The sequence below is a fragment of the Schistocerca gregaria genome, chromosome 4, assembly GCF_023897955.1.
Source record: "Schistocerca gregaria isolate iqSchGreg1 chromosome 4, iqSchGreg1.2, whole genome shotgun sequence".
NCBI classification, from domain to species: Eukaryota; Metazoa; Arthropoda; class Insecta; order Orthoptera; family Acrididae; genus Schistocerca; species Schistocerca gregaria.
The window spans coordinates 247,451,926-247,474,414 of record NC_064923.1 but is presented as its reverse complement, the minus strand read 5'-3'; the positions used below and the strand labels follow the sequence as shown (position 1 = coordinate 247,474,414).

Below are 22,489 nucleotides of genomic sequence, written 5' to 3'. Positions count from 1 at the left end.
TTTCTAAATCAACTAAGTTAATGTGTATTTCCTGGGCCTTCTTTTGTCTTTTCTCAAGTATCAGTCATAAACTGAGAATTGTCTATCATGTGCCAACACATTGCTTAAATCCAAATTCATTGCCCATGATTATCACTTCCGTCCCACCTTCAGTCCTTCTTAGAATGGTAAAGGCCATGATCTTGGAGGCATATGTTACCAAACTGAGAGTCCTATATCATTCACATATGTTTGCAGATGCTTTCTCTGGTATTGGTACTGTTACAAATCTTTTAAAATCTGTAGGGAGCTCCTCATTTTCATATATAACCTATATTAGAGGGAAGAGTTCTTCCTGTAGCTGTTCAAGAATAATACCAGTATAGAATAGAAAAGAAAAAAATAGTTGTCTGAGGAGTAAAATTAAAGCAAATAATTTTATTACACTCTGCTGTGTTTCAAGTCCCAGTGTGAATGTGGAGCTTAGATTTGGTAGAATGAAAATTTGAGAAGTTGCTGGAGAGAGTATTTCATATGTGTGTGACTAATTCTCTATAGATATACCAAATTGCTGATTTGTTTTAGGGGGAAGTGAGTGAAAGGATTCTTATAAAACAAATTTAATGTTCATTTCAGAATTTTCAGAGGGAAAAAAGGTACTCAAATGTTTTCACAGTAATTACATCCTAAATTTTGCAATTGTCAGTTGGGACAATAGTCTGACCTGGCATATTTTAGTGTGGTGTTTTTCTCATAAATTTTTGCAACTGTAGGTCTTTTTCAGCTTTTGTTGGGGCTGCAAAATAGTGTTAGTATTGAAAACCTTAGTTTGATCTGCTGGTTGATCTAAATGTCTGATCAAATGTGATACCTGAAAATTTTCCCTCAAATCAGAGAAGTCGCATCTCGGCTTAAAAGTTGCAGAAAGAGGGAATGTGAGTGCATAACAATTATTTTATTTTAACTTTATCTGTAGTGTTCGTTTTGTTTCAATATTGGTTACTGGGAGATTTGCCTCATTATTGTTGCCTGTTTAAAATTTTTTGGCCTTTTATTTTTTTTATATGCCTATTTGACAGAGAGAAAGGAAATAAAGAAGCAAAAACCTCATGTCTGTAAAAATGTATGGTTAGTATGGTTTATTTTACAACAGCAAATCTTAAGCACTATTTAACTTGAGCAGTAAAAGCTCTTCTTCAAGAAACATTGCATTAATCCTCATATAATGTCATAATTATCAATCATATTTTCAATTTTATCTGAAATTAAATAAAAAGTCTTCCTTTCAGGGGAACTGAGGAATTCTACGGCATGATGGGAGCAATAGACATTATCACATCTACACTGGGAAAGGCAGTAGGTGGAGCTGCAGGAGGATACACAACAGGTCCTAAGGAGTTGATTGATCTCCTAAGACGGCGTAGCCGGCCATACCTTTTTTCCAACTCAATGCCGCCAGCTGTTGTTGGAGCTGCAATTAAGGTAATTAATTTTTCTGTATACACATTAGATGACTACAGGACTGATTCTTGTTAATGTGATAGACATACCAGGTAATAACATACACGACTATGATAATATCAAATAGGTGGGGGAGAGAGAGGTCATTATGGGTTGCTCACAACTGTATCATTCAATAAGCTATGTGTGTCTCGCAATCTCTGCTACATTGTGAGCTTCTCAGGAAACTTATCCAGCATTAGTCGGGTAAGGGATTAGTGAACCTGGGGTTCTTAAGCTGAGTCCGTTGTGATTGTCAGCTCTGTGCATAATTCATTGACCACAGTTGCGCATCATGTTGGAAGAACAGAAAATAGAAGCCCTCAATTTCAAAGTATGCTATGAGCCTATGGAGTGGGTCGTACATGTTTGGGTAATGTGTGAATCACCATCTGGCCTTCCATTGTACAAGGTGGTGCACAAAAAGCCAGCCCTGAGTACTATACTGCTCATTGTCACCTGCCAATTGTCTTCTATTGTTTAGAAGCTGTTACTTGCATTAACTTACTTGTTATTTTTTTTATCTGTTTGCTGTTGTATCTCCTTTTGGTGGGCAACAATTTATGTGTAATTGATGAGCAGTTTCTACTGAGAGGGAGTTGTTCAGTTCTGTAAGATTTTATCTAAGTCAACTTTTCATTCCATAGTTGCTTGTGGGAATGCAATATTTTCCAATACAGCAAATAAAAGCACTTCTAACATCATTGCTGTTCTGTATGAGAGAAACACTATTCTCTCAACAAGTTCACAAAGAGCATCTGTCCAAAGGTGTATTATTAACAGTAACAGAAAACCAAGAGTATACTAAAGTGCATATGAAATTGTAAAAACAGTAGAGGACTTATTTCAAAAAGTATTTTTAGTCCATATGCAAAAAGATATCCAATGTACATTATGTAACTTGCTATTGGGAAAGCATTTCAGAAATGTGATACTGTTATTTGAGAGAGCTATTTCCCATCAGGCTACACAAATCCCAAATGCAAAAGCTCTGCCCAAGAAATACAACTTCATCAGACCCTCAAGTTCAGTAAATATATTGCCTTGTGCAGAGACTTAGTGCCCATTGACATTTAAGAAGTAAAAGAATAATAACAAAGTGGTAGAATGTTGTAAAGAAAATGAAAGGGTAACTGGTGAACTTAAAAAAACTTTTACATTGACACTTAATTCAGCAAATTTGTTTGAATACATAACATTTCATTTACCTCAAGGCGACTGTGCCAATATAATGCTTTTAGAGGATTTGCTAAGATACTTGTAAATCAGAAAATAGTTTATGAAATGAACTGTGTTTCATGTTCCTATTCTGCCATCATTCTGCAAAAATATAAATAAAGTCTGGAGTATTTCTACTTATAACTGAGACATTTGTAATAACAAGAAATATGGAAATTATGTGGGTAGTAATTAGTAACTGAATATTTTCTAATCTTGCCTCAATCAATCCTCCTCAATTTTCCTGGAGACATGTGAGTCTCAACTTTATGGTGGTGGTACGTAGTGGCTAGCGCATCTGCCTAGTAAGCAGGAGGCCCAGGCTGAAGTCCCAGCCATGGCACAAATTTTAATTCATTGCTTCAGCTTCTATCCTTATTGAAGATGAAGTTGATGAGACTCATATGTCTCCAGGAAAATGTAATTTTATCAGATCAATAGATCATCTATACTGAAGAGCTGAAGAAACTGGTACACCTGTCTAAAATCGCGTAGGGTCCCCGTGAGCATGCAGAAGTGTTACAATATGACGTCGAATGGACTCAATTAATGTCTGAAGCAGTGTTGGAGGGAATTGACACCACAAATCCTGCAGCGCTGTCCATAAATCCATAAGAGTATGAGGAGGTGAAGATTTATTCTGAAGAGCGCATTGCATGGCTTCCCAAATATGCCCCATAATGTTCATGTCCGGGGAGTTTGGTGGCCAGCAGAAGTGTTTAAATTCAGAAGAGTGCTTGAGGAGCCACTCTGTACCACTTCTGGTATGTGAGATGTCGCATTGTCCTGTTGTAATTGCCCTAGTCCGTCGGAATGCACAATGGTCATGAAATGACGCAGGTGATCAGACAGGATGCTTATGTACATGTCACCTATCAGAGTCATATCTAGACATATCAGGGGGCCCGTATCACTCCTACTGCATATGCTCCACACCATTACAGAGCCTGCATAAGCTTTAACATTCCACTGCTGACATGCATGGATTCATGGGGTTGGCTACATACCCGTACATGTCCATCCACTTGATACAAGTTGAAACAAGACTCATCCGACCTGGCAATATGGTTTCAATCATCAACAGTCCAATGTCAGTGTTGACGGGAACAGGCAAGGCTTAAAGCTATAACACCACGTTAAAACTCACTTAAATCTTGATAACCTGCCACTGTAGCTGCAGTAACTGATCTAACAGCTGCGCCAGCACCTGTTGTCTTATATAGCTGCCTCTGACCACAACCGTATTCTCCCTGTTTACATATCTCTGTATTTGAATACGTAAACTTATACCAGTTTCTTTGGTGTTTCAGTGTTTGCCTGATGTAGAGGCAATATTTCACCATTACATACAAAGCGGGGTACTATTCCAGTGTCAGAGAGCCTCAGCAATACTAGTGATTTAAAGAATGGGGAAATGGGCTCAAGGTGTGAATTGGAGTTTGTGTTCGGGAGGGCAATGGACTAGGGTAGTCTTTACAGGTGTGGTGGCCATAATGCTACAGTGGTGCAGTTATCAGCAAATCTATCTAGTAAGCAAGAGATCTGGGTCAAGTCCCAGTTGCTGCACAAATTTTAATTCACTGCTTCAGCTTTCACCCAATTATCTATTGTCAGTTATAATTTCCTTCTTTCGTTTCTGACTTTATCTGGTGCCTTCATATATTCCATAAATTTCAGATTATCAACAAGAGAACATTATGTAGAACACTCATAAGGAATGACTAATACATTCATAATTTGATAGCAGTTTAACGAAAAAGTACTTTTTGCATGATCTGATTCAATGTTCTCAATGAGCTTTTGTAACACAGGCCAACGAAAAAATTTCTTTGAAATACTTTTTTTACTTTGATAGCTGATGTTTATAGATTTTTATAAGCTGAATCCAAATCTAGCCTTAGTTTCTTTGTATCACCCATAGTTTTCAGGCAATATGCTTTTTATTATATTGTGTAAAAATCCTATGCTGTACAGTAAGTGGGGAAATTAATGAAATGCTTTGTTACAACATAAGCATAGTTTGTATTTACAGAAAGCTACATAAAACAATGATATGTGTTAATAGAGGTTTCACTTGTCAGCTGAAATTGGTTTGTATTTTCTTTCTGTTTTTTTCTTTGAAGCTTCTTTTTCTATGATGAGTCACTTTCTGAACTTGTTGGTGAAGTGATCAACAGTAGTCTCCCATCACATTGGTATTCCAACGGCCTTGGTAGCATTTTTCCATCACTTTAATGTCCTGGTGAAAACGCTCTCCTTGCTCCTCACTAACATCTCCCATATTGCCCATGCATTAATCAAGGTGGCTGTTTAAAAAGTGAACTTCCAGGCTCATTAAACATCCTAAAGTTTGAAACTTCTTTAACATTGTAGCTATAATAGAAACATATTCTGGGTCTTATTCATGTCCTAAGAACTTTGTAATGTCTTGCTTGAATGATACCCATGCTTCTTTCTCATTTAAGGTCATTGTGAATTCAGAGTTAATGCCAAACATCAATTTTCTAATGTCAGGTCTGACAAAGATGCCTTCTTTTAGTTTATCTTCTGAAAAGTGTGGAAACTTTTGGCAGAGGTACTTAAAGCATGGTCCATCTTTAGGCGAAGCCTTTACAAACTGTTTCATTAGGCCTGACTTTATATGTAGAGGTGGTAGGAGTATGTTTTTTGGATCTACAAGGTTTTTGCATAGGATATTCTTCTCACCAGGTTTTAAAGACTCCCTCACAGGCCAGTTCTTTCTGCACCAGTGTTGATCCCTAGCCCCACTGTCCCATTCACACAAGAAACATGGAAATTTGCAGAAGCCACCTTGCTGGCCAAGGAGCATTCATGTTACTTTTAGATCGCCACATATCATCCAATCATGAGCCTTTTTTATTTAGCACTATTTATAGGTTTCCATAGCTTTCTTTCATATGTACAGAATTTCCAACAGGTATAGATACATACATGTTACTATTGTGTAATAAAATAGCCTTTAAACTAGTTTAGGATGAATCAATAAACAGCCTTCAGTCTTCCTTTTTTGTATTCAATACCAAACTCATTCATCAGACCGGGAATGTCTGAGCAGTTCACTAAATCACCTTCTTGTTGAAAAAACTTTGAAAATTGCTGCACTCTCTTTCTATACATGTATTGCTGGTTCCAACTGCCAGTAAGTTCTTTTCTTTTAATCTAGAGCCAAGCAATTCAGCTTTTTCTTTCGTTAAGCCCAGATCCCTAACCAAATCATTAAGCTTGGTCTGAGTAAACAATTTGGGCTCTAGACTTCCTGTATTACAATGGAATGCATCATCATCTAGATCTACATCTACATACATACTCCACAATGCACCATACGGTGCATGGCGGAGGGTACCTCGTACCACAACTAGCATCATCTCTCCCTGTTCCACTCCCAAACAGAACGAGGGAAAAATGACTGCCTATATGCCTCTGTACGAGCCCTATTCTCTCTTATCTTATCTTATCTTTGTGGTCTTTCCGCGAAATGTAAGTTGGCGGCAGTAAAATTGTACTGTAGTCAGCCTCAAATGCTGGTTCTCTAAATTTCCTCAGTAGCGATTCACGAAAAGAACGCCTCATTTCCTCTAGAGACTCCCACCTGAGTTCCTGAAGCATTTCCGTAACACTCGCATGACGATCAAACCTTCCAGTAACAAATCTAGCAGCCCGCCTCTGAATTGCTTGTATGTCCTACCTCAATTCGACCTGATAGGGATCCCAAACGCTCGAGCAGTATTCAAGAATAGGTCGTATTAGTGTCTTACAAGCAGTCTCCCTTACAGATGAACCACATCCTCCCAAAATTCGACCAATGAATCGAAGACATTCGCCTTCCCCACAACTGCCATTACATGCTTGTCCCACTTCACGTCGCTCTGCAATGTTACACCCAAATATTTAATGGACGAGACGGTGTCAAGCGCAACACTACTAATGGAGTATTCAAATGTTACAGGATTCTTTTTCCTATTCATCTGAATTAATTTACATTTATCTATATTTAGAATTAACTGCCATTCTTTACACCAATCACAAATCCTGTCCAAGTCATCTTTTATCCTCCTACAGACACTGAACGACAACACCTTCCCATACACCACACCATCATCAGCAAACAGCCATGTGTTGCTATCCACCCTATCCAAAAGATCATTTATGTAGATAGAAAACAACAGCGGACCTACCACATTTCCCTGGGGTACTCCAGGTGATACCCTCACCTCCAATGAACACTCACCATCGAGGACAGCATACTGGGTTCAATTACTTAAGAAGTCAAAGTCTGGTTCATCTAATTCACATTGTACATCAAAAAACACTTCTGTTGGAATAGAATTTAAAAATCATCTGGTGGTTCAGGAACGGGCAAATCTACATCATGCCCTACTGGTCGGATGATGGATAGAATAGCTTATTACTTTCTTGTTTTTCAAATTATGACCAGTAATATCAACACTGCAAAAGTAGCAATCATCAGAATGATTTCTTGGCTCCCTCCATATCATAGGAAAAGCCAATCTAAAGGATTTTTTCTCCTTTTTGGATCATTTTTTCAGATCTTCAATGCACACATAACATACCTTATGCGGCGCCCAAGATTTATCTTGATCGCCAATTTTATATCAAAAGTATGATACATAAGCCTCACAAAGTCTGTGATGTTTCCTTGGTGTTTTTAAATCACAAATTCACCACAAATATAACAATAACTGTCAGCAGAGTTTTTACAACAATTATTAAACATTGTACTGAGCAAATGTACAGGAAATGGGAAAGTGAGGTTAGGGTGACAGTAAACAAAACACTATCTGTTAACAAAAAAATAGAATCGACCTGTGTTTTTGCCAGCAAATGTTTTTCAGCAGTGCTACCAACGTTATCTACATTCATTAGAACTTCATTTTAAAATTATTTTAACTATATAAAAGCCATTAAATTCTTTAAAACTCGCTTAATTTAATAAATTGAACTGTAAAATGTGAAGAAATGGTGGGTGATACAGTTTATTAAGTATCATATTTGGATTTTCCACCCTAAAAAACATAAGAATAAGGTATTTTCAGCAAAAAAGTTGTTCGATCATTGGGCTGTGTAATCCACAGATATCCACAAAGTACTGCATGGTTATGTGTTTCCTGCATGTGGATGCATGTCTTTTCGTAAGAGTTAAAAACAAATAAAACAATGTTTTATGCAAGGTGAACCATTTCAACAACACTTTGTTACTGAAAATAACACAAATCACCAGAAGGCTCTTATGTAATACAAGTTGAACAGTTTTTCTGGCTACACAAAAGTAACTACACAGTGAAGGAATGCCAACCACTCACCTAGAGCAGATTCATGCATGGGACATAGAAACACATAACAGAAAACAGTGTTCACACTAGCTTTCAAGAACTAGCTTTTTTTCCTAGGAAAAGTGTATATTTGCATACACAACCATACAGACACCCAAAGGCATACTTCTATTTCTGCAAGTGAGTGGTTACCTATTTCTTATTTTACATACTGCTCCATCTAGGACTTTCCATTATTGTTGTTTCAGCTTCTTTTCTTCCTAAATTTTCTATTATGTTTGTATTAATTTCCTTCTGACAACAATTAATAGCAATACACGTATAATTTATTGTGTGCTGAATTATCTCACAGTTCATAGAACTCTACGATGTAGCTGAAAATTAAATTCATTAGTTATCAATAATAATTGTAACACAGCAAAACCATCACTATGTTACTCAAATGTCAATGAGTCTGTGGCAATTTGTCATATGTGAAACTGAACAAAACCTTTATTTCATAATAATATTAAGCTTTGAACGACAGCAGAAATAATCAAGGGCTTTTTATGTTTCAGGCACTGGATTTGCTTATAAATGACAGCTCATTTACTGAACGTATTCAGAAGAATACAGAGAGATTCCGTTCTGCAATGACTAAAGCAGGATTCACTATTGCTGGGGAGAATCATCCTATCTGCCCTGTCATGTTAGGTGATGCTAAACTTGCAACTATTTTTGCAGAACAAATGTTGTGTACGTATTTTTATTATAAATAACACAATATATGCATATTTCCACAAATTCGCTTTTGAAGCGAAACATTCTCGAAAATAAGCAGTACATCTAAAAGTGCAGCATATATAAATTGTTTTTTCACCTTTTCAATTAGTCTATGTGAGGATCTTTCAAACCTACCTTCAATTTTTTTGCTGAAAGATTTGATTTCTTTTATGCTTAAGAGCTTAAAATCAGAAGGTAAAGTCATAAGTAAGACAGAGATATACTGAAAAACATTGTGCAGTAGCTAACAAGTGTGGAAAGCTAAGTGCATTATAGTTGTTAGAAGTGGGGCAAGGGGGAAATGAAACATGTTAGAAGATAAAAGATATTTTTTTTTTTGGTCATCAGTCTACTGACTGGTTTGATGTGGCCGGCCATGAATTCCTTTCCTGTGCTAACCTCTTCATCTCAGAGTAGCACTTGCAACCTACGTCCTCAATTATTTGCTTGACTTATTCCAATCTCTGTCTTCCTCTACAGTTTTTGCCCTTTACAGCTCCCTCTAGTACCATGGAAGTCATTCCCTCATGTCTTAGCAGATGTCCTATCATCCTGTCCCTTCTCCTTATCAGTGTTTTCCACATATTCCTTTCCTCTCCGATTCTGCGTAGAACCTTCTCATTCCTTACCTTATCAGTCCACCTAATTTTCAACATTCGTCTATAGCACCAAATCTCAAATGCTTCGATTCTCTTCTGTTACGGTTTTCCCACAGTCCATGTTTCACTACCATACAATGCTGTACTCCAGACGTACATCCTCAGAAATTTCTTCCTCAAATTAAGGCTGGTATTTGATATTAGTAGACTTCTCTTGGCCAGAAATGCCTTTTTTGCCAAAGCGAGTCTGCTTATGATGTCCTCCTTGCTCCGTCCGTCATAGGTTATTTCACTGCCTAGGTAGCAGAATTCCTTAACTTCATTGACTTGGTGACCATCAATCCTGATGTTAAGTTTCTCGCTGTTCTCATTTCTACTACTTCTCATTACCTTCGTCTTTCTCCGATTTACTCTCAAACCATACTGTGTACTCATTAGACTGTTCATTCCGTTCAGCAGATCATTTAATTCTTCTTCACTTTCACTCAGGATAGCAATGTCATCAGTGAATCGAATCATTTATATCCTTTCACCGTGTATTTTAATTCCACTCCTGAACCTTTCTTTTATTTCCATCATTGCTTTCTCAATGTACAGATTGAAGAGTAGGGGCGAAAGGCTACAGCCTTGTCTTACTCCCTTCTTAATACGAGCACTTCGTTCTTGATTGTCCATTCTTATTATTCCCTCTTGGTTGTTGTACATATTGTATATGACCCGTCTCTCCCTATAGCTTACCCCTACTTTTTTCAGAATCTTGAACAGCTTGCACCATTTTATATTGTCGAACGCTTTTTCCAGGTCGACAAATCCTATGAATGTGTCTCGATTTTTCTTTAGCCTTGCTTCCATTATTAGCTGTAACGTCAGAATTGCCTCTCTCGTGCCTTTACTTTTCCTAAAGCCAAACTGGTCGTCACCTAGCGCATTCTCAATTTTCTTTTCCATTCTTCTCTATATTATTCTTGTAAGCAGCTTCGATGCATGAGCTGTTAAGCTGATTATGCAATAATTCTTGCACTTGTCAGCTCTTGCCGTCTTCGGAATTGTGTGGATGATGCTTTTCCGAAAGTCAGATGGTATGTCGCCAGACTCATATATTCTACACACCAACATGAATAGTCGTTTTGTTGCCACTTCCCCTAATGATTTTAGAAATTCTGATGGAATGTTATCTATCCCTTCTGCCTTATTTGACTGTAAGTCCTCCAAAGCTCTTTTAAATTCCGATTCTAATACTGGATCCCCTATCTCTTCTAAATCGACCCCTGTTTCTTCTTCTATCACATCAGACAAATCTTGACCCTCATAGTGGCTTTCAATGTATTCTTTCCACCTATCTGCTCTCCTGTGCATTTAACAGTGGAATTCCCGTTGCACTCTTAATGTTACCACTGTTGCTTTTAATGTCACCAAAGGTTGTTTTGACTTTCCTGTATGTTGAGTCTGTCCATCCGACAATCATATCTTTTTCGATGTCTTCACATTTTTCCTGTAGCTTCCCTGCACTTCCTATTTATTTCATTCCTCAGCGACTTGTATTTCTGTATTCCTGATTTTCCTGGAACATGTTTGTACTTCCTCCTTTCATCAATCAACTGAAGTATTTCTTCTGTTACCCATGGTTTCTTCACAGCTACCTTCTATGTACCTATGTTTTCCTTCCCAACTTCTGTGATGGCCCTTTTTAGAGATGTCCATTCCTCTTGAACTGTATTGCCTACTGCGCTATTCCTTATTACTGTATCTATAGCGCTAGAGAACTTCAAACATATCTCGTCATTCCTTAGAACTTCCGTATCCCACTTCTTAGCGTATTGATTCTTCCTGACTAATGTCTTGAACTTCAGCCTATTCTTCATCACTACTATATTGTGATCTGAGTCTATATCTGCTCCTGGGTACGCCTTACAATCCAATATCTGATTTCAGAATCTCTGTCTGACCATGATGTAATCTAATTGAAATCTTCCAGTATCTCCCGGCCTTTTCCAAGTATACCTCTTCCTCTTGTGATTCTTGAACAGGGTATTCGCTATTGCTAGCTGAAACTTGTTACAGAACTCAATTAGTCTTTCTCCTCTTTCATTCCTTGTCCCAAGCCCATATTCTCCTGTAACGTTTTCTTCTACTCCTTCCCCTACAACTGCATTCCAGTCACCCACGACTATTAGATTTTCGTCCCCCTTTACATACTGCATTACCCTTTCAATATCCTCATACACTTTCTCTATCTGTTCATCTTCAGCTTGCGACGTCGGCATGTATACCTGAACTATCGTTGTCAGTGATGGTCTGCTGTCGATTCTGATTAGAACAACCTGGTCACTGAACTGTTCACAGTAACAGACCCTCTGCCCTACCTTCCTATTCAAAACGAATCCTACACCTGTTATACCATTTTCTGCTGCTGTTGATATTACCTGATACTCATCTGACCAGAAATCCTTGACTTCCTTCCACTTCACTTCACTGACCCCTACTATATCTAGATTGAGCCTTTGCATTTCCCTTGTCAGATTTTCTTGTTTCCCTATCACGTTCAAGCTTCTAACATTCCACGTCCCGACTCGTAGAACATTATCCTTTCATTGATTATTCAATCTTTTCCTCATGGTAACCTCCCCCTTGGCAGTCCCCTCCCGGAGATCCGAATGGGGAACTATTCCGGAATCTTTTGCCAATGGAGAGATCATCATGACACTTCTTCAACTACAGGCCACATGTCCTGTGGATACACGTTACGTGTCTTTAATGCAGTGGTTTCCATTGCCTTCTACATCCTCATGTCGTTGATCATTGCTGATTCTTCCACCTTTAGGGGCAATTTCCCACCCCTAGGACAAGAGAGTGCCCTGAACCTCTATCCGCTCCTCCGCCCTCTTTGACAAGGCCGTTGGCAGAATGAGGCTGACTTCTTATGCCAGAAGTCTTCGGCTGCCAATGCTGATTATTTATCAAAATTTAGGCAGTGGCGAGGACAGAACCCGGGACCGAAGACGATTTGATTATGAATCAAAGACGCTACCCCTAGACCACAAGTACAGATATAGAAAACTAAAAAAAGAAGTGGTTACTAAGAATAAATGCTGGGACCAAAGAATTTAAAGAACATTATTAACATATATTAACGCCAGGGGCAGTGAGAAACAAGGACATGCTGAAACACCTGTTCCCACTTGTGGAGTTCTTTAAAAACTGTAATCTGGGGGAAGAATCCAGATGGCACATGTGGTGAGGTAGGCACTGAGGTCATCACTGTCATGTTGTAGACCATGCTCAATAACAAGATGTGCATTCCCAGTATACACCTTCTGTCTGTGTCTGTTCATCCTAGTTATTCTTTAATCTCTACTTCTCACCCCCCCCCCCCTCCTCACAACAACCACACACACACCCCTCCCCCCCCTCTCTCTCTCTCTCATTCACTCTGTATAAGGGGGGGAGGGAGAGAGAGGGAGGGAGGGAGGGAGGGAGGGAGGGAGGGAGAGGGAGAGAGGGAGAGAGAGAGAGAGAGAGAGAGAGAGAGAGAGAGAGGGAGTAGGAGATTTCCTTAAAATAAGCCAGGAAAGTGTGTTTTGAGTGAAAGGCTTTACAAATTGTAATAAAGGACATTTTTTTATATGATGAAAATAGGAATATCTCCTATTTATGGTTGAGTATATACAAAAAGGAAAATGCACAAAGTAATAAAGCAGTGAAACTGCAGTCAGCTCTGTACTTTCACATGTTGCACAACACTTAGTTAGCTAGTAATTGCTAAATGTGGGGGCTACTTTTGGATAACAGGTGATAAAGTATCTTTGCTAAATTGCCAAAGTTTAAACATGATAGTAAGACTGTGAGATAAATACTTACTCACAGTGTGCTAGTCATTAAAATTTACAAGAATGGCAAATTTTGCTGTTTATGTTTCATCACATACACATAAAACTAATACTATAAAATGTGACAAAGTGTTAACTATTTATGTCATCTATTCATCTAGATTCTTTCAGTTGTGTATGATAAACAGCTTTTGCCAAACGGCACTTCGAAGTACCAGTTTCTTATTTTTTGTGTATGGGTTTTGTCCACTATTTCTGCTGAGAAGGAACAGATTTTTTTACGTAAAACAATAGTAAACATATGAGAGGAAGAAGACGAAGAACATGACTGGAAATTAACTTTCATTTATCTTCTGTATAGAAATGGAAATACTACAGAGGTGAATAATCATTGTGGTATCTCTCTATTCTCAGCAACATACATAAATTCTAACATGTCTATGAAAACAAGACAGGCATAAACAGGGAAAAATTAAAGAAAAATTTTGAGCAGGATGATCAACAATGAACACATATTGAATGTGGAAACAACATTATTTAGACTGAGAGAAGACAATATGCATTTATAAAGAATGAATTTTATTTCTGCAGTGGATTGTACACAGTCTGAAAGTTACAGGCAGATTAAAAGTGTGTTCTGGACAGAGACTGGAACCTGAGACCTCTGCCTTTCACAAACAAGTGCTCTTCTGACTGAGCTATCCAAGCACATCTTACAATCATCCATCAAAGCCCTACTTAAAGCAGGAGATGGATATTGGAGGACTGGAGGAAGTAGGACGGTGAGAGTGGCTTGCAAGTTGTGCTTGGATAGCTCAGTCAGTAGAACACTTGTCTTATAGGCAAAGGTCCCAGGTTTGAGTACCAGTCTGGCACACAGTTTTAATCTGCCGGCAAGTTTCAATATGTATTTGTATTTGAAAATTTTAAAAGGGCATATGACTCCATTGAATATGATTTACTACTTTCAACATAATGGAAGAAAACGGGAGACAAGTAACTATGACAGTATATGAGGGTAACATTGACTAACATCAAGTCCAAGATTAAAGTTTTTTTCTAGTCCCTTTGAAATTAAAAGATGAGTTTGTTGCAGATACAGAATCTTGGCACTTTTGCTCAACCATGTACTGGAAAAAATAAGACATGAGTACCAAAAGGAACAGGACTAAGGAGGATGGTGTGGAAACAGATTGTTTACTTTTGCAGATTATATAGCCATAATGACAGCAGCTTTAAATACCTAATAAAATGGTTTATAGCAAATGGGCTAGATAAAGGAGCATTGACAATAAGAGTCATAACATTGGAGGTAGTTTTGCACCCCACACAAAACATTTACAGTAAGAAGTTCTTTTCCATGAAAACTATAATTTATTATTACAATTCTGTCACAAAAACCAGCTTGTCTATTTGTAGTTGTGTCCCTTAGCCTCTTGATAGATGTTTATTAGAGACATTTTAATGAAAGGCAATGGAAGATCTTGTACAATAGACTATGCCAAAATAATAAAAAAGGTACCTACACAAAAAATATCAAAAATAATAATATTAAAAAATAAAAAGAATTATGAACACTATGTGTTAATGCAGACTTTGATTTTACAGCCACTCACAAAAAATGGATGACCACAAATGTGTGGAATACTTCTTCAATGTCTCTGACTCACAACTGAAAACAAGAATTGGTGATTCCCCTAACTTAAAAACATCCACACACAGAGGAATTGGACATACACCCACAAGACATCAAAACTAAAACATATTCAGAACAGCAATATAGTTTTTCTTCACCACGTAGACCAGTGGTACCCATCTGATCATCTTCAGTCTGAATGAAACTTTCCATAGATATTCCTTTTGATGAATTAAAACTAATTTGTGCAAAATTTGAGCTCAAGATAGAAAAAAATTCGAGGTTTTAGGATGATTCTAGAATGAAACTTTCATGCTGCAGTGGAGTATGCCTTGATATGAAACTTCCTGGCAGATTAAAACTGTCTGTCAGACTGAGATTCAAACTTGGGATCTTTGCCTTTCGCAGGCAAGTCCTCTACCAACTTGCCCACAAAAGGCAAAGGTCCCGAGTTCAAGTCTCGGTCCGGCACACAGTTTTAATCTGCCAGGAAGTTTTAAGATGATTTCAGTCACGAGCTGCAATAGGTCTTGCAAGTTTCGTGACAGGTTAGGCCAAATTTACGATGGCTTACAATTGAAACTAGTAGTAACTTATTCAAGATTTTTTGGTAAGAAGCACAACTTTTGATGCTATTCACACTGCTAAAATTTCAAAGCTGAGTCATTCACAATTTTCTTACTACTTGATGTAAATGTTTGGAGAAATCAATCACGAGAATTTTTCAATCATTCTTGAACAAGCAAAGAATTCTCAGTGCTTTTAAGCAGTTCTCCAGAAAATTAGTTGCTATCACTTCTGTCAAACTGTAGCAGTTATCTGTAAATATTTGAAATTTTTTGTTTTTTTTTGTTTACAACCGAAAGACTGGTTTGATGCACCTCCCCATGTTAGTCCATCATGTGCAAGCCTCTTCATCTCTGCATAAGTACTACAATGTACATCCATTTGAGTTTGCTTACTTTATTCAAGTCTTGGTCTCTCTCTACAATTTTTACTCCTTACACTTCCTTCCATCATCAAATTGACATTTCCATGATGATGACACAGGATGTGTCCTTTCAACTGATCATGTCATTTAGCCAAACTGTGCCATAAATTTCATTTTTCCTTAGTCCGATTCAGTACCTCTGCATTTTTACTCAATTACTCGTCAGTTATTTTGCTGCCCAAATAGCACAATGCATCAACTACTTTTAGTGTTTCATTTCCTAACTCAAGCCCCTCAGCACTGGCTGGTTGAATTCAACTACATTCCAGATCCTAATTTTACTTTTGTTGATGTTCTGCTATTTTCCCTTCCTGTGCTATCCAATTCCAGCCCCCATCACAATTAGATTTTCAACTGCCTTAACTCTCTCAATAACTTCTTTTATCTCTTCACACATTATTTCAATCGCTTCATTATCTGTGCTGGGTATTGGTTTTGTGTATTTGCTGTGATAATGCATTCACTATGCTGTTCATAGTAGCTTAACTGCATTCATTAATTATTATTAGACCTACTCCTTCAGTTCTCATATTTGATTTTGTATTTGTAAATCAGTGCTCGCCTGACTAGAAGTCTTGTCCTTCCAGCCAACACATTTCAGTAATTCTCATTGTATCTAACTTCAGTCATTCCATGTCCCCTTTTTAAATTCTTTATCCTATCTACCCAAATAACATACATAATATTCCATGCTCTGACCTGAAGAAAGCCAGATTTGTTTCTTCTGATGAGGTAGCCTCCTGAGTAGTTCGTACCCAGAAATCTGCATGGGTACTATTTTAACTGTAGAATATTTTATCCAAGAGGATGCTCTCATCATTTATCTATATAGTAGATCTGCTTGCCCTTGGAAAATTTCCCTTTTTCTTTCAGCTGTTAGCAGTACCAACATAGTAAAGTCATGCTAGCTGATATAACAAGTCCAAATCAGTGAAACATCCAGACTGTTGCCCCTTCAACTACTGAGAAGGCTGATGTCCCTCTCCAGTACCCATGGGTTAGTCTGGCCTTTCCATACAGGTTGCACATGTCATTAAGATACCTGTATCATTGAGTAATGAGAGTCACTTCAACCTTGGCAAGGTCCACGGTCCATGGGGGAATAAGTAAAAATGCCATCAAAATTTTTTCATCAAATTTGAGCATAGTTTATGTCCTATTGCTAAATGTTATCACCTCCCATTCTGTTTACTTTTATTCAGTACAAAGAACACCTGTTTTGTACTATATGTTTATTTATTTGTTTGTTTGTTTTGGAGATCCTCTGAGTAAGATTTAAACAGTGCATTTGAAAGGCCTCAAAACCTTCTGGATCAGACAGCAGGTCTTCAGAGAAATTCTACTAACCACTGATAAATTACCTTTGAATCTGCACTGCAACATTGTTACAATAACATTATGAATTTCTATATCTCTTAATGTAAAGGTACACAATTTGTTTTCAGGGATTAATTATTAGCACAAAAGAAAGCTTTCATTTTACTGTTTATAATGAGACTGTAGAGTCCTGGTAGGAGCAAATTTTAACAGAGTACATGGAAATAAACTGTAGATTAGTACGTATGTGGCATGTATTAAGTTTTAGAAGTTGAAAATTGGTCAAGTATGCCATACATCACTAAAAGCAACAAGGCTCATAAGTTAATGGTCACATTAAATTTTTAGGGAAAAAATTTTGGTGTTTGAGCACAAAATTTTAAAATTTGATCCAGACTAACATACAAAGATCACTGTATCTTAAGCTATTGCAGCTTCATGTTATATTAACATCATTCCTGTAAGATCTGGATCACTAGCTACAAATCTAGGACACTGTTTTAGTGTCAGCAAGTGTTCTCAGAGCTAGGTAGCAAGACACGACTTCAATTATTTCTGAAAGTAGAAATTTTTAATTATTTTATGTTTGTAAGCTGTAGCTGGATTACTTATCTATAATTTCTAATCACTATGCTTGTTTGCAGGTAGAGGCATTTATGTGATTGGCTTCAGTTATCCTGTGGTGCCCAAAGACAAAGCCAGGATTCGGGTGCAGATATCTGCAGCACATACAAATGATGAAATTGACAAAGCTGTGAATGCATTTGTTGACATTGGCAAGAAGCTGAATGTGATACAATAAAATACTTCTCATAACATGATAAATACTAAATATGTATAACAGACACGCCTCATATATAAATTTGCAACACTGTGCGAACAATGATCTGTTTTCATTTATAGCACAGCCAGTCATTTTACAATTCACACTCTTAACAAACTTTGTTTCCATGAGATTATGCAGTTTTATAGTGGAATAAACATAATACATATCAGCACTCACTATTGCAGTTATTGTATTTGGCCATGAGTGGAAACTGTGGAAGTGATTATAAACATGTCTTGGAGACATAAACATTTTGAAGTCTTTGTGCATGGCACAAATGGTAAACACAACAAAAAAACACACACAAGGTAAACATCAGTCTTAGACCATGTACTTACAGATACAGTCAGGGAAAATTGTAATGTGTTTATAAAAGGCTAGTGAAACAGGCAACGCTTCACAACTGCTGAATATGTATGGGAATTGGATATACATCTTAATCTCCTTCTGTCCCATCTCTCTGTACATTTTCTCCTCCCCTTGTCTTTGACCATCCCTTCCTGCCCCCCTTCTTTCTGCCCATAACCTCCTTACCCTATCTCTCCATTTCCACCTCTCTTTCTCTGTGTCCATCTCCTATTCCACTCTCTTTCTCTGACCTTGAGTCTTGTTTATTGTTATTGCAAACTGAACAATGATTGGGAAATGAAGCCGCTTAAAATTAATGTGAAAATGGTTGGTGTCATTGGTATACAGAATATAAGAGAGACCGTACTAGCTGCTGGATATGTGTGGGTAGTAGCTTCAGTGATAGTATTTTGCATTGCTTTAATCTGCACATAGGTATGTAACGTTACAAGCAGCTGGTTTGCCTGCCACGAGGTGGACTTTATCTGACAGGTTGGCTGTGGGCTGGTGTGAATGTTTGTTGGGGCAGCCAGCTGTCAGACAAGTGTGACAGGTGAGCTGAACAGAAGGAAGACATGAGGCCCTGTGGTCATCAGGATTTTTCCAGGCAGGATTAGGGTTGTGTACCAGTGACATTGCCATGGAGCGATCTAATATGGAAGGACCTGTGACTAGAAATGTTTTCACTAATATGATTTTAGTGTAAATACATTAAAATTCATTATGAGTAGGGTAAAGAAAAACCAATGACTGTGTTGGAACTGTGACGGTGGGATGAGATCTTAGAACAGAAATCTGTGTCTAAAGCTTTAATAGTTGAAATGTTATTGACATTATTACCAACACTGTTATAGTAAATTGTAACAACTGAATCCATCTCAAAAGTCACACTTGTGATATACCATTGGTAAGAGAATAATGCCTGCAATGTAATGAACACATGTGTAAATGATCACGTTAAAAGTTTGGAAAATTACTTCAAAGATTTTCATACATTTTATTATAAGTAATTATATGAAATTGTTCTGGAAATTGTGAATGGTGTTTGGGATGAAAGAATTTGCATTAAATGAGGATGCAAGGCAGAGCTTGTGGCATTTCACCTGCAGTTTGTGTGTGGAGTGTTGGTGAGGTATTTCATCTGGAGCTAGTAATGCTATGGGTGGTATGTATGCCGTGAATAAAATTTTTGTGCACTGTGACTTGCGTGTTGGGATTTAACACATGTTGCTGGGTATAATGCTACATCTGCACAAAGTAGTACCAAAATTTGCACTGGCAATAGACACTGCTCAGTTATTCAATGAGTTACTAATTTGTGGCCATCATTAACATACATTGTACTTCTCTAAAAAATAATTAAAAGGATTTATATAAAACTTAAAATCATTCTGTTTCAAACAATGTCATTATCCTTCTTCGAGATTTCGATCAACAGATTGAACCTCATTACATCTTTTATTAAATTATTTGTTAATGTCTTACTGCTAATGTAAGGCTTTGGTATTAACATTATGATGTTGTGTTGAGATAATGAGTGACGGTGTTGGCTACCTCCTATTGATGTTAGCCTGCCATGCTCCAAGTTAATGGCCATACATTTCCTGCACCATGGAGAACAGGAGAAACACCATGGAGAACAGGAGAAAGCATCATAATTGGATTGGCTCATCCTGGAATTGACTGTATTTTCATTCTGTTGATATTTTAGATTGGTTGTCCCAGTATCCCAGCTATAGTAATGAGCAGTTAGCGTACAGGCTTTTAAGTTTCTGTATAGTCCGGCAGTGGTGAAAGCAGCAGCAGCAATAATAGAGCACTTAGTGCAGACAATATGCATAATAGCATGTGTTAGTAACAACAGCGGTAGACAACAGCAACATAGGTGGCATCGCATCGACACTGAGTTGCAGATGCAGCATCTTCACATTGCATCACACATGAGCAACATCACATCACCACCAAGCAGCAGAAGTGGTGTCACATGTGGTTGGCATCGCATCAGCACCAAACAGTAGAAGCAGTGGCTTCACACAGCATCACATGAGACAAACGGTGGTCTGCGTTGTAGGATATATTGTGTTGTGGTTGGCAGGAGAGCCAACACCGTTACTACAGGAGGCCGAAATGCACGGGTTTTAGCTCACGCATGCTGGCGTGAGGTCTGGAACATGACAAGGGAATTAGAACTGAGAAAGATGGACGTAGCTGTTGGAATACTTAACTTTAATCCATTAATGACGAACGTTGCTCTGGACGGTACATGATGCACAATATCAATGGTAACTGAGTATGGCGCCTAGCTAGGTTGTAGCAAATAACGTAGCTGAAGGCTATGCTAACTATCGTCTCGGCAAATGAGAGCGTAGAAGTCAGTGAACCATCGCTAGCAAAGTCGGCTGTACAACTGGGGCGAGTGCTAGGAAGTCTCTCTAGACCTGCCTTGTGGCGGCGCTCGGTCTGCAATTATTGATAGTGGCGACACGCAGGTCCGACGTATACTAATGGACCGCGGCTGATTTAAAGGCTACCACCTAGCAAGTGTGGTGTCTGGCGGTGACACCACATTCCTCCCCCGCAAATCAGCGTACGGTTGTGGCATAAGGCTTCCGCCTGCCATGGGGAGGAGCACATGTTGACGTATGTGATGAGGTGGGGAGCCTAACAACAGGCGAGGCTATGCCACCCGCACCCTGCCATTCAGACTGCGGGGAGCTTGGAAACGTCTGAAAACCTGCTCCAGGGTGCACGCCAACATACGGTGTATGCGCCCGCTGAGAGAGAGGAGGGGCCGAAGGGTCGACCTCCATCGGACCGGGGCACCCGACGGGCGAAGACGACATATGGTCCGGAGCGGGCAAGAGTTCCATGTCGGAGGACAACTGATCACGGTAAGCGCCCAGGGAGGCGCCCGGCGGTTGCATCGACGTGCCCACTGCAGGCGTCGTCGGTGGGAGAACAGACAGTGGCGGCAGCACGTCACCATGGGGCTAAATGGAAGGCAGTGTCGGTAACACCTGGGGCTGAGGCGAGCCAGTAGATGGGTCCCCAGGGCACTGACCAGACGGCACCGTCGCTGAAAACAGACGGCGAGCGACAGATCCTGTGCGACGACAGAGGCGCAGCTGATTGAGATGCCGACGCACCTCACCAGAGGCCCCCAAAACCAGATACATAGCGCATCCGAGGCAGCGAAGAATAGCCCTTTGAGCCAACGCTGTGAACCTCGATAGTGACGATAGTAGACAATGTCGCCTGGAGCAAAAGCCGGTGTCTGCCACTGCACAGGAACCTCATGCAGCGGATGTAGCAAAGACATCAAAGTTCGATGATGACGACCGTGGAGCAACTTAGCCGGTGAGCGACCATCTCGGGGCTGAGAGCGATACAAGTACAAAAAGAGCAATAACGCTTCCTCCTGAGAATGCGACTCTTTCAACTTCAACATCTGTGACTTAAAAGTCCTGACCAATCATTCAGAGGCACCGTTTGACTGTAGCGAAAACGGCGCGGTCGTCAGATGTTGAATACCATTGGCCTTGCAGAATGACTGAAATTCTGTGGACATGAATTGTGGGCCATTGTCGGGAACAATAGTCTGTGGAAGACCCTCAATGCAAAAGATAGCGGATAACGCTTGGATGGTGGCAGATAACGTCGTGGAAGACATCCAGACAACAAAAGGAAAATTACTGAATGAATCTACCACAACCAACCATCGAGCATTCCAGAATGGACCAGCAAAATTGATGTGTAAGCATTGCCAAGGAGCAGTGGCTTTTGGCCATGGAAAGAATTTCTGCGGTGGTGCTGATTGTTGTTCGGCACACACCATGCAAGAAGAGCACATATTCGTAATCGCGGCATCGATTCCGAACCAAGTACAGTGCTGACGAGCAAGTTGTTTCGTTCTCACTATACCCCAATGTTCTTGGTGGAGAAGCTGTAAGACAGAGGACTGTAACGAACGTGGTACCACGACCCTGGACTGATCATTATCAGAACGCAACAGCAAAACACCACGTCGTACAAAATGTCTCTCCTTGTGAGCAAAAAATCGGCGAACCAACGGGTCCCCGATCTGTGACTTTGACAAGGGCCATTGCGTAGCAACAAAACGCAGAACGGGAGCAAGGACAGGGTCGGCAGCTGTGGCTGTAGGTACATGACAAAA

General features: G+C 39.1%; 1 protein-coding gene across 1 annotated transcript in view; it reads left to right on the top strand.

Annotated features, from left to right (window-relative positions):
- LOC126365930 (2-amino-3-ketobutyrate coenzyme A ligase, mitochondrial) overlaps window positions 1-18,139 on the top strand; it is a 72,338-nt gene extending 54,199 nt beyond the window's left edge. Inside the window, exons 6-8 of the mRNA XM_050008697.1 lie at window positions 1,269-1,461; window positions 8,567-8,744; window positions 17,786-18,139. Coding sequence (XP_049864654.1) covers window positions 1,269-1,461; window positions 8,567-8,744; window positions 17,786-17,943 — 529 coding nt within the window. The 3' untranslated portion in view covers window positions 17,944-18,139. The remainder of the gene's footprint in view (window positions 1-1,268; window positions 1,462-8,566; window positions 8,745-17,785) is intronic.
- The last annotated feature ends 4,350 nt before the right edge of the window (window positions 18,140-22,489 follow it).